The sequence below is a fragment of the Corythoichthys intestinalis genome, chromosome 2 (assembly GCF_030265065.1).
Source record: "Corythoichthys intestinalis isolate RoL2023-P3 chromosome 2, ASM3026506v1, whole genome shotgun sequence".
In the NCBI taxonomy this organism is placed as follows: Eukaryota; Metazoa; Chordata; class Actinopteri; order Syngnathiformes; family Syngnathidae; genus Corythoichthys; species Corythoichthys intestinalis.
In genome coordinates, this window is record NC_080396.1 from 29,785,874 (window position 1) to 29,802,722 (window position 16,849).

The 16,849-nt window shown below is 39.7% G+C and overlaps 1 protein-coding gene across 1 annotated transcript; it reads right to left on the reverse strand.

The window, feature by feature from the left end:
• Nucleotides 1-1,690: 1,690 nt before the first annotated feature.
• LOC130929305 (uncharacterized) lies at nt 1,691-10,198 on the reverse strand. Its single transcript, XM_057856411.1, has 16 exons — nt 10,165-10,198; nt 9,995-10,047; nt 9,592-9,807; nt 6,646-6,739; nt 6,419-6,548; nt 5,967-6,204; nt 4,992-5,127; nt 4,816-4,909; nt 3,687-3,746; nt 3,398-3,606; nt 3,132-3,263; nt 2,885-3,072; nt 2,669-2,811; nt 2,314-2,559; nt 2,076-2,229; nt 1,691-1,998 (listed from the first exon to the last, which is right to left on the reverse strand). Exons 1-16 carry the CDS (start codon nt 10,196-10,198, stop codon nt 1,900-1,902), a joined length of 2,226 nt encoding a protein of 741 aa, XP_057712394.1. The 3' UTR covers nt 1,691-1,899.
• Between the last annotated feature and the right edge of the window lie 6,651 nt (nt 10,199-16,849).

Here is a 16,849-nt window from a genome sequence, read left to right on the forward strand (position 1 = left end):
TCTTTTTCCCCTAATAACATGGTCACCAACTGAGACCTCACTTGCCAACAGGTCACATTAAATAAGGTGCTATTGCAATGGAAAAGTTTAACTGTTGACACAGGAGGCGTTAACATCGTGCAAATACAAATTAGCGATTTTTTCTTTACAAAAACAGTGATATTTTCTAAAATTTAATAGGTTTTGCAATGAGCCGTGACCCAGAAGATGAAGTTCTTTTTCTTCTTATGAATATAATGCGGCTGCAGCAGGGTATTGTCTTTTTATAAGAAGAAGAAAGTCTGCCGGGCCTGGCTCATTTTAAAAGCGAACTTGGTGGAATAAAAATATCAGGAGTATTTCTTTTTTTTTTTTTTTTTTAAATTTTTTAAACTTTGGTTCAATAAACTAATATTGGAAAAACGATTTAAGGCTCGGTTTCAGTTACTGAATTACCACTTTTTAATCAGGAAACGGGAGACGATTCTTTTCTCGTTTTTTGTTTTTAATAATGATGCCACATGATGACACATATGTGAACAAAAAGTGGATTTGGGCTCAACATTCGTTTTTTTGTCTTCCAAAACTAGAAGGAAAAAAAAATGGCCAAAAGGTACACGGACCATACAGGCCAATAAATAGCCAGGCCATCTGCAAATTGACAGACTAAACAGATGGGCCGGTCCGTGCCTGCTCACCTGACCGCATGTCCTTCTTGGAAGAGGTCCAATTTATTTATTTTTTTAAAATTAATTAATTAATTTATTTATTTTAAATCACTTTATCATAAGAATATCATGTCTTGGCTATCCTTGTAAAGCAATTTGGTTTTTTAAAAGTACTTCAACTCAATATCATCATGTTACTGATTGGCTAAATAAGGCATCTTTTGCGCCCTGTAAATGGCATAACACAAATGGTTTAGTTCGTTATAGTCAAACAGGTGTTTTCAGTCTCATTTCTTTGCAATGTTTTGCCTTGCCTGCTGCCATTTTCAAGATTGCCACTGTGCCCACCAATACTGTTATCTCCCCACATGTAGGATCACTGCAGAGAGATCTTCAGATGTATACAAGGTGACCCCCCAAAAAAGGCCCCAAATTTGGACAGGCATCATTTCTTGATTTTATTTTTCGGAATAAAAGAGATTGTAGCTATAACTACTGTATTTTATTTAATTTTCAGAAAATCATACATCATGTTAGAAAAAAAATAGTTTTAGCTGCAGTCTTTTTTTTTTATCCCCCCAAAATTAATCAAGAAATGACTATCCAAATGTGGAGCCTGTGGGGTGAGGGGGCTATTTTTGCATCTTTTGTCTGTCTTGTCATCATCCGCTAAGGGGGAAAAATGTAATTTGTCTAACAGTTCTGATACACAATGCACAAATGATGCCATAATTGGGGGAGATCATACTTCTCAGAATTTGTTGGGATTGTTCATGCTCCTTGGTTCATGTTCCCTATGCATGTCATTGCTGTGCGGGTACGCGAAGAAACACATGCTTATTTTTGCTACCACCATATCATTTTATTATGATGACTGACATTGTCGATCAATTTTTCATGACGGTTTCTTTAAAACAGATTCTATATTTATATAGAATACAGTATATAAGCATAACTTCACACATAAAAATAACAGGCTAATTGTAAAAACATTGCTGATTAATATAACTTTGAAAGAAGCATCAATAAATATTTGTCCCTAATCACCAGAACCACACTTAATTCATTTGTGAAACTGTAGTCATCAATTACTGGCCATCAACCCATCTTTAACTTAAAGGGTTAGACCAAAACTTACCAGAGAACACAAAACCAGGTTTTATTTCTCTACTCTCAGACACAGTTTCTTCTCTTCACATCTGACAAATATAAGGAGAATGTGACGGATGAAAGCCGTCCTTGAGCAGATACCCTAATTCAGCCACTCCAATGAGATTAAGCCCTCTTGTAAATCTCCAAATTTCTTCTTCTTGAGTGCTCTACGTCTTCTGTTTGGATTGCCATTGCAGGTCTGTTGGGACAAGGAAAGAAACGCTGCACATTTTTGTTCTCAAAATAGTGGACAGAATGCATGTGCATGCAACTCACAGGCTCACACTGCGACTTATAACAAAGATCCACATCGCAGTGCAGGTAGAAGCTTGTGCTATTCAAAAACTGGAACATTTGAAATGAGAAGTAGTTTGATTTCCCCAATCCGTTGTTGTGTGTCTCCACCGTGCCATCTTCAGGGTTCGGGCAGCTGCTCAGAACCAAGAAAATAAGTCTGTCAAAGTGCTGTCTAATGATTCGGACACACTTCAGTTTGTAGAGAGTGTTTCGTCACCCATCAATGATGAGGTCATATCTAGTAGTGTCATTGGGTGCTGGTTGTTCCGTCACCCAGCAAGTTTCAGTCACTAATTTCAACTCATCCTCAGTCATCTCATCTAAGCTCAGCTCGATCCAAATCAGCTGATTCAGATCTAATTGTGCGTTTGGCTGTATCGGCAATTGACGATCGCTGTCCGTGTACGCCTGCATGACCAGACTGTAGTTCATGGTCTTTGATAGCAATTGACGGGCCACGGATCTGCAAAAGAAACACACACACAGGGATACAAGTAGTCAGATGTTTGACTGTAACCCGAGTTTGAGCTGCAATGTAACGCTCCTGAGCTGCAATGAAATGCTCCACTCACGTGGCTTTTACTTGAAGGAGCAGTGTTTTGACTTCTGGTTTATTGTATTTGCATGTGATGTCCAAATGTACGTTGCTGCGAGTGATGAGTCTATTTCTATTATTATTACCAGTCATAATGCTGTTGCGTAAAGTGTTGTTCCCCTGTCAAAAGCAGAAAGATTGCTCATCCGTGTGGGCAAAAGGTGATAAGCCTGATAAATTTTTGCTGACCCACCTCTGTTTCTGTCCCACAATTGTCGAGTGAGTCGAACGTAAAGGTCACCAAATGAGTGTCACTGTCCCTTTCGCCTTTGCAGGTCTCATTGTTGAGGTGCAACAACTTGTAGTCGATGCCTTTCTCTTCCAGCAGGCAGCCAATCAAGGAGACCGTTCCTGCACCCTCTCGGCATGTGGGAGGGTCACCTGATCAAAAAGGAGGGTTAGCTGAGGCATTAAACAAAAGCAGATAATGTTTTTCCTACCCAGAGTCTTTTTCAAGTTGTATTCGGAGGCGAATATGGCTCGGCAGAGACAGGCATGTTTTTTAAACTTGGAGTCGCCACAGAACTCATTAGCGTTGCACTCGTGGTTATGACAATATGCCATATTATTATCTGCGAATAGATGAACAGGTTTCTAATAAAATTCTATTTAACACTTAAAAAGAAAATTGTAATGCTTGAAAGGGATTCATTTTTCACAGTGAAAAGTTTGGTATGTCTACTGAGCAGAATTTTTGACTTTTCACCCTTCTGGCAGCCAAAGGAAGACCTCCAGTCTTCCACGTCGATGTCATACTGCATCTTGCAGACTTGGGCATAAGCCTCGAAGAACTGGCATTTGAGGTTGTCCACCATAGGGTAGGCACTCAAGGTGAGATTGCATGCATCGATGTGTGGTTCGACGGGGACTTTGTTGTGGCATGCAGCAAACTCGGCTGAATTAAGCAAGGAGCAGCTGTACATGCACAGAGGAATAGTATGGGTTGCCATGATGAAGAAACCATGATTGATGCTCTGGGAAATGAACGCTTTTACCGTTGTTGTCCTACCACACTGTTGACGGTCAGGTTATCAGCTCGGGGCATTATTTCACATCTGGGGGACAGGCACAAAGAAGAAATAATTTCTATAACCCATACAAAAATATAATTTATTTTCATTCTTTTTTATATCTATATATTTTTTTGATTAAAATCCAACAAAAACAGCAGTAACCCCAACCTCCACCTCCTAATTTTAATTTTCCCTCATTTCCTCACATGTAAATGCAAAACCCAATTTTAACTACTAAGGAACATTGGAAGTACATTAAAATTGAAGCTAATGTAAACATTTACTTTTCGTTTTTTAAATAATAAAGATATGAGTAACAACAGTCACACAATAAGGTACAAATGACTTGTATTATGCACAGTGAAATGGAACATATTTTGAAGATCAGGCAAACATTTGCAACATTTTTTTTTTTCAATTATAAGGAAATAAATAAGTAGCCTAACATAAATGAACAAAAATAAGTCCAAAGTGCACATTGACAGGATAGATGCTCTGAACATCCCCATCAGGGCAAATAAAAATAAGTAAGCCTCTTCATCTCTTTCCTTTCTCTTAAAGATCTGATCAATTCTCTGTTGCATTGCCCTTTTTTATCGCATCAATTCAACAAGCTTCAGCTTGTTCTTTTTTCTTTTCTGCTGTTCCAGAAAACGTGCATTTGAACCAATCAGAGCTAATGATCTCTGTTCATCGCATGTCAGTATGTCAACCAATTGAACGGACAATTGAGTCCAGGGCAGTTTGCTTTGCTGCGCGTATGGGCACATCGAAGCGACTTGTCAGTCTCCGATAACTACAGCAGCTGGGGAAATGTCTGTGCCGTTCGTGGAATAAATAAATAATAGATATCGGCAAAAACGGATGATGCTACACAAGCACTTTATTTTGCTTGTTGTTAACACTTGTGTATGTAAATCTGACGTTAGTAGATTGTTTTCTTCTTGAAGATGAGATGCGTTTGTGGCAGCCTGGTAGTTTTTTTTTGTTTTGAAAGTTGCCGTCATATTTGCTGGATCAAACTCCGTTCCGCCCCGAATCTTATACCGGAATGGCGTTCTGGACTGTTCCGGCCCACTTTCACCCCTGGTTACACATTAGTGGCACCTACCCTTGACTGCTTCGGCTATCAGACACGGGTGTTGGAGAAGAGGCTGGATCATTGGCATTACCGCATAAGCCTTGCAGAGCTGCCCCGCCAGGTACTGAGAAGAAACACTTTATGCAATCAGTCAACTGTGTATTGGATGCCAGTGTTCCACAGGACCATTTTTGTACTCAACACACCTTTAACGTGCGCTGTGGAGCCGTCAAAGAAGATGGAAACGTCACTGTTTGAAATAACCAAAGTGACACCAGTCTGGTCTTTGGAGAGCAGCACTCCGTTAACCTCAGTGCTAACATTTTGTATATCGCCGTTTAGCTGCGTCACAAGAAGAAGCATTGTGCAGTTGTGAGTACAGCGATTTCTTTCTCAATGTATTCAATATTTTGTTACTTATTCACTGCCAATGGCTGAGATACAAATTGCATCAATATGAAGAAGCAGTGAATGATCACTGCTAGCACTTCTATTTAGACAGATTGGATGTCTCTTGCCTTCATTGGCAGCCAATGAGTTAACGAGCTTTCTAGCTTGCAGACCATCAGAGAAAGTTAAACGTTTATTCTTGGGAAGTCTTTCATTGCTAGTGAAGTCTCAACAGGAAATTAATAATTTAGTACAAACTACAACTTCATTCATCATTGACATTGTTTTTTTTGTTTGTTTGTTTGTCTTTCTTTAACAGAGATAGCTAGGGGAGGATCTTATGGAATGGAAAAGAAAAAGGTATCCTTTAATAAAAGAATAGTTTGGATTAGATCAGCGTGCATTGAAAGAAAAGGAAAAGAACATTTCTGAAGAAAATGACAACGTACTATAAATCTGACAGTTATGAGGCTTACACTTCAACAAAAATGTTTTAGGAGTGGAGATCTACTGCCATGAGTTTCCCAAAATAGAAAATGTGATGGCGATCATATAAATTCAGATGTAGAATTAATGACATGTTTTAAAGTTTTGAAGAGCACCTTGTAGAAAAGCTACTACAAACGGAAACTGTGTTGTAGTACATTTTGTTGCTGCCTTCGTATGGAAATATATGTGCTTTTTCTTAGATGTGAGAGGAAGGGAGTGCTTTTTTTCCCTACTGTCGTTATTGAAACGACTTTATGTCTTGAAAAGTTCCCTGAACTGTTGTAACTTTGCCATCTTCTTACCCGAACTCTTCCGCTTGATTCAAGAGTAATTGTGTCGTTCAATAGCACTAAATCCAAGTGATCCAAAAAGGTGAGTATGTGACTACGGCGATCCTCAAAAGCTGCCAACAGTTTAAAGCTGCCATCGTCTGGCTCAAGCAGGCTGTAAAGGCAGCGGTCCCTAACTGAAGACACTTGGCCAAAGAACTGGATCACTTGGCCGCTGGTCACTGTGCACACACGATACGTCGGCTCGCATCTAAATGAGATGCAACCAAGTTAGCCATGCAGGGTTTTAAAGTTTCATAGTTTACCAATTGATGTTTTTGTACAGCCCAATTTACAAAAGTAGTTATCTCCAAGAACTTCACACATTTACCAGATCAAGAACGATATAGGTCGTTTCAGAAAACGAAAAAGTGATCAATCAGCCCAACAATAACCATATGAAACTAGACAGCAAAATTATTTACATGTTTGCAACGCAAGTCTCTGTGGATCCACAAGTTGTTTCATTGATGAGTTGACCCTGATTGGTGCATGATATAATGGTGCAATCTCCTGATGTGCTCTGTCTATCTGAACCAGGAAGGAGGATCTCTCCTGCAAATCGAAAAAGATTGGATCAGTGTTGTGTAATTTGTGTTGGCGTGACATGCTCTCTTTAGTGTTTGTAGGGCCTTTAAAGCGATATACATACCCTGGGACCTGCAGCCACTGAGGTCTATGTACTTTGTTTCCTCCACATCAGTTTTGGTAAAGTTGACCTCCTTGACTTCAATTGCCTTTACTTGCTGCATCAAGGGCAGTTGTACCATGTTAAATCTTTACATTGGCACTCGGACTATCAAAACACTTCACCCACTGGGCAACTTGTTGGTTATGTTTAAACCCGATCTAAAGGTGTGCTGGGTTGTCTGTTTTTGCCAATTGTCTGCTACTTTAAAGCATTTTTTTTCATGGTTATTTCGAGTGGCTTCACCGAAGTGAGCCACAGATACGCCAAATTCATCTACTAAGTTCAGAATTATAACCAGTATTAAAGTTAGCAAGCCTCCTATTTTTAACGTTATTATGTTGGATGGAAATTGAAGAGCTTGGCACATATCCACTGTTGTAATGATTCAAACGCAATTCCCCTACCAAACCAAGGGTTGATGTACAGTGAGTGGGGCAAATAAGTATTCAGTCAACCACTAATTGTGCAAGTTCTCCCACTTGAAAATATTAGAGAGGCCTGTAATTGTCAACATGGGTAAACCTCAACCATGAGAGACAGAATGTAGAAAATAAAACAGAAAATCACATTGTTTGATTTTTAAAGAATTTATTTGCAAATCATGGTGGAAAATAAGTATTTGGTCAATACCAAAGTTCATCTCAATACTTCGTTTTGTACCCTTTGTTGACAATAACGGAGGCCAAACGTTTTCTGTAACTCTTCACAAGCTTTTCACACACTGTTGCTGGTATTTTGGCCCATACCTCCATGCAGATCTCCTCTAGAGCAGTGATGTTTTGGGGCTGTCGTTGGGCAACACGGACTTTCAACTCCCTCCACAGATTTTCTATGGTGTTGAGATCTGGAGACCAGCTAGGCCTCTCCAGGACCTTGAAATGCTTCTTACGAAGCTACTCCTTTGTTGCCCTGGCTGTGTGTTTGGGATCATTGTCATGCTGAAAGACCCAGCCACATCTCATCTTCAATGCCCTTGCTGATGGAAGGAGATTTTCACTCAAAATCTTTCGATACCTGGTCCCATTCATTCTTTCCTTTACACAGATCAGTCGTCCTGGTCCCTTTGCAGAAAAACAGCCCCAAAGCATGATGTTTCCACCCCCATGCTTCACAGTGTGTATGGTGTTCTTTGGATGCAATTCAGTATTCTTTCTCCTCCAAACACGAGAACCTGTGTTTCTACCAAAAAGTTCTATTTTGGTTTCATCTGATCATAACACATTCTCCCAGTCCTCTTCTGGATCATCTAAATGCTCTCTAGCGAACCGCAGAGGGGCCTGGACGTGTACTTTCTTCAGCAGGGGGACACGTCTGGCAGTGCAGGATTTAAGTCCCTGGCGGCGCATTGTGCTACTGATAGTAGCCTTTGTCACTGTGGTCCCAGCTCTCTGTAGGTCATTCACTCGGTCCCCCAGTCTGGTTCTGGGATTTTTGTTCACCGTTCTTGTTATCATTTTGACGCTACGGAGTGATATCTTGCATGGAGCCCCAGATCAAGGGAGATTATCAGTGGTCTTGTATGTCTTCCATTTTCTAATAATTTCTCCCACAGTTGAATTCTTTACACCAAGCGTTTTACCTATTGCAGATTGAGTCTTCCCAGCCTGGTGCAGGTCTACAATTTTGTCTCTGGTGTCCTTCGACAGCTGTTTGGTCTTGGCCATAGTGGAGTTTGGAGTTTGGCTGACTGGGTTTGTGGACAGGTGTCTTTTATACCGATAATGAGTTAAAACAGGTGCCATTAATACAGGTAACGAGTGGAGCCTCGTTAGACCTCGTTAAAAGAAGTTAGACCTCTTTGACAGCCAGAAATCTTGCTTGTTTGTAGGTGACCAAATACTTATTTTCCACTCTAATTTGGAAATAAATTATTTAAAAATCAAACAAAGTGATTTTCTGTTTTTTTTCTCCACATTTTGTCTCTCATGGTTGACAATCACAGGCCTTGCTAATCTTTTCAAGTAGGAGAACTTGCACAATTGGTGGTTGACTAAATACTTATTTGCCCCACTGTACATCAACACTTGGTTTGGTGTGGGAATTGTGTTTGAATCATTACAACAGTGGATATGTGCCAAGCTCTTCAATTTCCATCCAACTTAATAAGGTTGAGAGTAGGAGGCTTGCTAACTTTAACACTGGTGAACATTTTAGTAAGTTAGTAAGTAGTTGGATTTGGCGTATCCGTCGCTCACTTCTGTGAAACCACTCTAAATGACCGTGAAAAAAAAAATGCTTTAAAGTGTCAGACAATTGGCAAGAACAGACAACCATGCACACCTTTTGGTCCACAGTTCGGGTTTAACCATAACCAACAAGTTGCCCAATGTGGTTATTGTGCTGGTGTGTTTGTCACGAGATGGTTCATTTACAAAATCCACAACAAACATCTCGACTCTATTTCACACTGAATAGTTAATGTGACAAAATCAGCATAGAATATTCGAGAGACAAAAAAGAATGCTCATATAAACACAAACTGCTAAGGAGCCCGCGGAGGCGAGAGCACGCACTGGTGCTGGCGCACACAGTTTTGTAGAGAGACTTTGAAAGCAATCTTGGTGCGGAAAAACAGTAGCAGCCTCTGTCGGTTGAATGTGTCAGATAACAAAGGCGGCTGATTTAAGGAAAAGAGTTAATTAGACTTTGATGCAAAGACATTTTAAGTTTCTAGCGGATGTTGTGAATCAACGGTATTAGTTTTTGGTCCATTAAATGGAGGTATATCACTATAAACTGTACATACTTACAACAGATTGTTCTGAATTTGATGTCAGAGTCACACTCATAACCGTTTGGGGTCCAAAGCTTATGAAAGTAATAGTTCTCTGAGGAAATATAGAAAGACAAATAACATAATGTAATAGGTAATAATTAATTTTGCACATCTGAGCTTAAATGACTCACAGTTAAGTTGCCTGAAGAGAGCAAGTCGCAAGTCAAAACGCAGGTCCCACTGCCTTCGATCTGAGGCAGTTTTGCATTGACTAATCCTTCTAAATCACTGTCGACTACCCCAAACTCTGTCTGCACAGTGTCCTCATTGTCACCAGAGATATTAATGCATTCAGTCATGGTTCCATCTGTAAAGCAGAATTGAGTGGACCCATCGGCTGAGCTGATCTATAAGGAAAGCAAACATCATTAACATAGTCCAAAAAGGTTCAATTTAGAGGTTTTTTAGTTTGTTTTATCTTTTTTTTTTGTTTTTTTTTTTTTTGCACGTTTTAGGAAAACTGACGTAAGAACTCACTGTTAAATTGTTTTTTATTTGCCCAAAAATGGTAATAGGACATTGGTTCAGGCTGACAGGAGTTGAAGGTATAACTGCATCCGTCTGGGCCAACTGGCTGCAGATAACTGCTGCATGGTGAGAAGAACAAAGAAATTAATACTAATCCAGGTTGGACTTTCTGCTCAGTGGCAATGTGACGAACACAATAGAAGCAGAAAGGAATTGTGGTGTTGATGTTGGCTCACCTGTCAGCAGGAGAAGCAATCTGTTGGTCTTCATCACTGAAACATTGTCATAATTTGATCAAACATGAAGTCAATCAATAGTTTATTACATGTGCATCCACTTACACATTATAATTATATATGCCAGTATTAGTTATTCTGTTTAAATTCCTATATGAAGAGATTTCACACATATCTGGTATTCCCTTTTAAAGTCCGATGTGAAGAGAATCAAGGTTTGCACTTTTAAAAATACCCTACTGTGTTGCCATAATACAAAGTACATGACATAAGGTTTTCTTTTAAAATTGCCGTGTAATTGAGAAAATAGCAATACTTAATTGTAAATCAATCTTTGACTCCTTCCACTAGTTAACATCTGCATGACACTGAAATTGACTGAATTGTATTATCCACTGCCATTTGGGCACACTTCTCAATGAAACCATTGATTTTAACATGTTACACCAATCTAATTAATACGGCGTGCTCGACTTACCGCCTGCAGCTGGGTGGAGAACAGTGAGGAGAGGATTCAAAGTCCCTTTCGGTTCCTACTCTATGTCTGCGGACATCTGCTTTTATGCCCCCATTCTTAATGCACGCCCCCCCCAACTACACGTAAATGGACAAATACCTAGAATATTCCGACCTCCCAAACTGGCTTGGCAGAAATGTAAAGTAATTGACATGACACAAAAGTTTTTTCCCAGGAGAGAAAAAGTGTTCACCGTGAATTTTTTAATCACATCATTTACAATTGAAAGTGCTGTACTGAAAGATTTACTTCACTTTTTAATAATACAATTACGCATTTACATCACAATATGTTCCACAACTTAAGTTGTAATATAAAGTTTTATCAGAGAGAAAACACTTTAGCGCATTTAGAACAGGTGTGGGCAAACTATTCCAAAAAGGGCCACGGTGGGTGCGAGCTTTCGTTGCAACCCATCAAGCCGACACATCACCTAGCTGGTGTCTTACAAGCAGGGGTGAAAGTGGGCCAGAACGGTCAGGAACGCAGTTCCGGTATAAGATTCAGGGCCGGAACACAGTTCCGGTATAAGATTCAGGGCCGGTGTTAGGGTTTGTGTTGGTTTTCTCCTGGTGTGACTTGTCCCTGTGATTGGCCATTGATTTTATCTGTTGTGCCTTCTCCTAGTGAGTCCTCTAATCTGAATCCTCCTGTGTTACCCAGCTGTTCCTCGTTGTCTCGTTACCCCTTGTCTGCATGTGTGTGTATATAAGCACCCAGTTTCTTGTCACTCCTTGTTGCGTCATTATCAATGTACTTGTCCACGTTCATGCCTGCGTTTTCCCCCAAAGTTCCTCATGTTACTTGCCCTGCTTTGAAAGTAAGTTGATTTGTTAGCCTGACTTTTGTCTGTTAAGAGTTTTTGGATTTTGTTGGTACTTTCTTGGTACTTTGTTTTTTGTTGGCATGAATTAAAAACCTTTTGCACCGCCATTCTGCCTCGCTTCCCTTTCCCTGCATTTGGGTCCACACACCACCTGCCTGCTCGTGTATTCCTGACAGCCGGAATGCTGTTCCAGTATACGATGCTTAAAATCCGAAAATATGACAGCAACTGCCAAAACGCTATGTAAAAAAAAAAAAAATGCTAAGCTGCCAAACATGCATTTCTTCTCCAAGAAGAAAACAATCTACCAACATCAGATTTACATACAAAAATGTTGACAACAAGCATAATAAAGTGCTTGTGTAGCGTAATCCGTTTCTACCAATATTTATTATTCATTTTATTCCACGGACGGCATGGAGGTTTCCCCAGCTGCTGCAGTTATCTGAGTCTTACAATGAAGAGTCACATCAATGTACAAATACACGCAGCACAGCAAAACGCCTGGACTCATTTATCCATTCAATTGGCTGACATACTGACCTGTGATCAGCAGAGATACTTAGCTCTGATTGGTTCAAATGTGCATGTTTTCTGGAACAGCAAAAAAAAAAAAAAAAAAAAGAGTTGAGGAGGCTTATTTATCATGTTTAGTTTTATTTGCTCTGATGGGGACGTGCAGAACATCTTAGATGTCAATGTGCACTTTGGACTTATATTCATTTATGTACGACTACCGGTACTTATTCATTTCCTTATGATTTAAAAAAGTCAATGGTTGCGCAATCTTCATAATACTGTATAGTCCATTTCACTCTGCATAATATAAGTCATTTGTACTTATTTTTGTCATGATCCGCTGCTGGTTAGATTTTGTTTGTTTCAGAGCCAGCTGTGGGAGCATACTCGACGTCACACCGGCAGCGAGTTCCAGCTAATCAACACAAATATATAAACGGTGGCGAACCAACACAACGGTGCCGAGAGATTAGTTTGCTGGTCGCCATTCGCACGCACTGCTTTCGAGCCACTCTATATATGTCATCTAGTTCATCAGACATCTTAGCTTTGTGATCCTCTACCTTGTGCAGGTATCGAGTGTATTTTTGTTTGTCTTTTTGGCTATCTGCCCATTGCTCAGTTTTCGCGTTTATTGATCCCCATCGACCTATATGTCACGGACCCCTTTTGTTAGTCCCCTTTTTCTGCGTTCCAAGTTTGTTTTGGTTGTGATTAATAAATCCCTGAACACTTCCCCTCTGTTGTCTGTTTTTGGGTCCAATCTTGTTCTCCACATTCGCGGACCGTAACAATTTTTCTGAATGTATGTTACTAAACCCTGTCTTTATTGTTAAAAAAAAAAGTAAATGTTTACATTAACTTCAACTTTAATATACAGCCTATGTTCTTAAGTAGTTAAAATTGAGATTTGGCATTTAGTATGTGAGGAAATGAGGGAAAATAAAAATTAGGAGATGGAGGTTGGCTTTATTGCTGTTTTTGTTAACTTTTATTTTGCAAATCATTGAAAAAATACAATTTTGAATGAAAATCAGTTTTTGTATGTGCTATTTAAATAACTGTGCCAAATTTTTTTTATTTGCATTTCAGTAGTTTTAGGAGGTTTGACACCCCCCCCCCCACACACACACACACAATAAATAAATAAATAAATAAATAAATAAACAAGCCAAATTTCTGGCTCAGTGCCGACCTTCACGTCGGGGAGTTCCGGCAAGAAATTCTTGCCACTTTCACCCCTGCTTACAAGTGCAATAAGTTGATTGCATCCTAGTGCTTCTGGTTTCCCCGGGCCCCTCATTGGTTAAACTACCTGTGCTGGATCAGTGTAACAAAGACCAGGACCCACTCATAGTTTATTGCAGTTTTTAAAATTTTTTTATATATATATTTTTTTAAACCTGAACTGTTCAGCTGTTTGACACAGAGAATGGAAATCTGAGTGTCCGATTGGTCTGAGCAGTTTTAATGTGGGGGTATGACATACTCCCATTGAGGTCATTCAACATGCCTCGTTTATTAGTAGAACAGGAAGGCGTTATGAGGGGACAGAAGAAAAGAAGGAGGGACAGAAGAAATACAAAATACATCAAGAAATACATTGAACGCCTACACTAACTATGAATATGTTGGTGCTATCGTTAGCCAGTTCTATTTCCTGTTGACACCATGTAGAGGGCCGATGACCAAGGGGAAAAAAATAAGTTATTGGGAGGGGTGGAGTGTACTCAAATCAGTTATGTGAGGTGTACAACCCAGTATTTGTGTGAATCCCTTGTGAGTCTGAGTATGCTGGTATCCTATTTTATGCTATCTGATCGCTCATCCTGACACTCAGTTTTACTACTTGAGTGTGTCTAATTACACCCAGTCATGCGTGAAGCACATCAGACATCGCGGCCCTTCCGCGGGCCAATTGGGGGTGACGAGCCAGCGCAGTCCACCTGTCCTCCCGCAGTCCAGCAAGGGGGCTACCGTCATGCCCTCGGGATCCAGGGTGGTCCCCCAAGCCCCCGTGCCCCCATCAACCGGCCTTCAGAGATGTGATGAGGGGACACGCAACCCCCCCCCGTTTTTTGTTTTTGTTTTATTTTGAAATAATTAAAATTGCGTTTAAATCCAGCCGGTCCACCATGTGCCATGTGAATGGCCACCCAGCCCCTTTGTCCCCCACAACTTGAACTGATCCCATGAAGCGTAGTGGTAGTAATTCAAAGTGTGAGGATGTACACCCCTGCTGTTTCTCTAGCTCTGCACGTTATGCCATGGCTGCCACCACATCTGCCGCTACTTCCACTTGTCCTTTCACTCCTACTATTACTGTAACACTTGCAATGTTTTTAGCACTCCTGCTTCACAAAATACCACCCCGCGGCAGCCATTTTGTGGCACGTCAGGTGTGCCACAATATCCATACTCTACATAATACCGAGCACTAACTACACAATTTTTTGGGTCACTCCCAATAGTCACTCTGTCATATTATAAGACATGATGTCATGAAGTTGTCGTCTGTCTTTGAACGGACGAATGGCCACAGTCCTTGGCAAGAACCTTACCAATTATCATCTACTTTTGGGTGAATTTCAGCACCCTTCTTGTACTAGTATATTAATGTACCTGGATATGAAATTTCTCTACTCAAAATTCATATTTTTGAAAATTAAGAAATTGGATTCACCGTACCAGTAGCTTCAAAATAATTTGGATGCTGAAGGGAAAAGTCGATTTTTTTCTTTTTACAAGTTCTTTTATTTTCTTAACAGGAGATGACACACAATTCAGGAACAAAATGAAAGTACATAGTGTACATTTATTAAGGAAAAAGAAAAGAGCGAAGCCGGCTGGCCAGGTCAGATGTGATAGCACCACGGGGCGTTCTCAAGTCGATCTGCCCGACCTTCAAGTTCATACAGTTTATATTTGTCATTTACATAACCAGTGATAAAAAAACAGGCAAATCAAGAACAGTAGCTGCCCCATGGGAGCAGTAGCTCACCCCCATATCTTAACAACCTTGAGAAAAATCCGACTCCTTATATTCAAAGCAATAGTCGTCTCCAGTATGAACACAGAACACAGTGCTATGAGACAATAAATGATTATTATGTGTGACAATGTGAATAAACAGATTAATATTTAATACAATACTATATAATACTTAATAAACTTTAATACCGTATAAGGAAAAATATATGTACAATGCTAAACCCAGACGGGATGGGGAATTTTTAAACAGGTTTCTAACCACAAACCAGACATAACCAGTTTTAATTATAGACTGCATTTTTTACTGTTGTTGTAAAACTTCAAAAATGGTAACAACGATACTTGTGGCTGAATTTGTCAAAATGAGCAGTGTTTATTCCCCCCCCAAAGTTGCCCATCTTTTTTAAATTACCGAACAGACGACATTGTAGATATGTAGAACTGCAGATATGCTAGGAGTATTATTCTGAACCATATGGTCAGTTATTTTGAATGCACGATAAAAAGATTAAGTTAAAAGTTACCGTTTTTGGCTAACATTATTTCTACCAAACATGAAAAAAAAAACACACACACAAACACAAAAAAGTCACAAACATAACATGTTGGGATCTAACGAGCAGAGGGAAGCCGATGAATGAAAAGAAAATGTAATTGTACATGCATACATACATTGTACAACCCAAAAGACATAGAAAGAACACATTTTGAAGGCATTGATTTTGTCTTGGTCTCACTTCCCTATAGTATTAATGCGATGATAAGTCGAATGTGTCAACAGGCAACAGAACGAATGGACTGTGCTCGATATGCATGGACATTTCAAGTTCCAAATCCACAATGCCATTATTGACGGATGCTGTCTGTTAAATCGCATATCCATTAGATGCCACTCTGCTATATTTAGTTTAACTGTCCATGCCAGACATACTTAAAACAGATGGTTCCAAATCTGGTATCATTATTCTGCACACAAAAACAACCCGCTAGGGATCCAAAGCTTACAAAATTAATGGAAACATGAGGAAACATAGAAAGATAAACAACATAATGTACTTGATACTTGTAATTTTGCACATTTTAGTTTATTTGACTCAAAGTTAATTGCCCTGAAGTGAGCAAGTCACTTCTTAAAATGCATGGTGCACTAGGTTCTGGTTTGGATGAGTCAAGAGGCATAGATGCCACACATAAACATGTTGTATCTGGTGTTACTCTAGGGTGAGATTCCCCTCTAAAACTACTTCAAAACTGACGCCAGTTTCTTTATCTTTATTGTGTGGACCAAAATTTTGGGGATTAACAGAAAAAGAATCAACATTTCATCTTTGCTCTGCTGGCATTCACATCAGGATAGATACACAAGTTAGTAGATCATCCCTTGAGTTTGAATGTACGTCACATATTGGGGGGAGGGGGGAACAAAGGAAGACCCAAATGAATGGAAACAAAGGCGAGGCAGAGTAGTGGATAACTTAAAATGTTTTAGTCATGGCAAGTCCAAAAGTAGATTACAAACAAATGGCAAAGGGATCCAAAAGCAAATAAAAAGTCAGACTAACTAATCAATTTACTAGGAAACATGGCAGGACGAGGGAACAGGAACATAGATATTGATTTGATGTAGCATGGATGCTAACATTGACGATGACGCAACAAGAATGGACTGCACATGGGGATGTTAAATACAGACATGGGGTAGCCAAAGGCCTGACAGCGTACCATTTTAATAAATGAGAACACATTTTGGAGCAGACAAAATAGACTAAGGTGTGAAAGAGCTGATATTTTATTGCACTCTCCATACTTCATAGGGTTTGTGTCATTATGCT

Excerpts from the sequence above, each read along its gene's own strand:
- LOC130929305 (XM_057856411.1), bottom strand. The coding sequence starts at position 10,198 with ATGAAGACCAACAGATTGCTTCTCCTGCTGACAG. Across the intron at positions 3,264-3,397 it reads TTCCTTTGGCTGCCAGAAGG|ATAATAATATGGCATATTGT; the intron begins GTGAAAAGTCAA and ends ATCTATTCGCAG. Across the intron at positions 2,230-2,313 it reads TATGACCTCATCATTGATGG|CTGCCCGAACCCTGAAGATG; the intron begins GTGACGAAACAC and ends GGTTCTGAGCAG.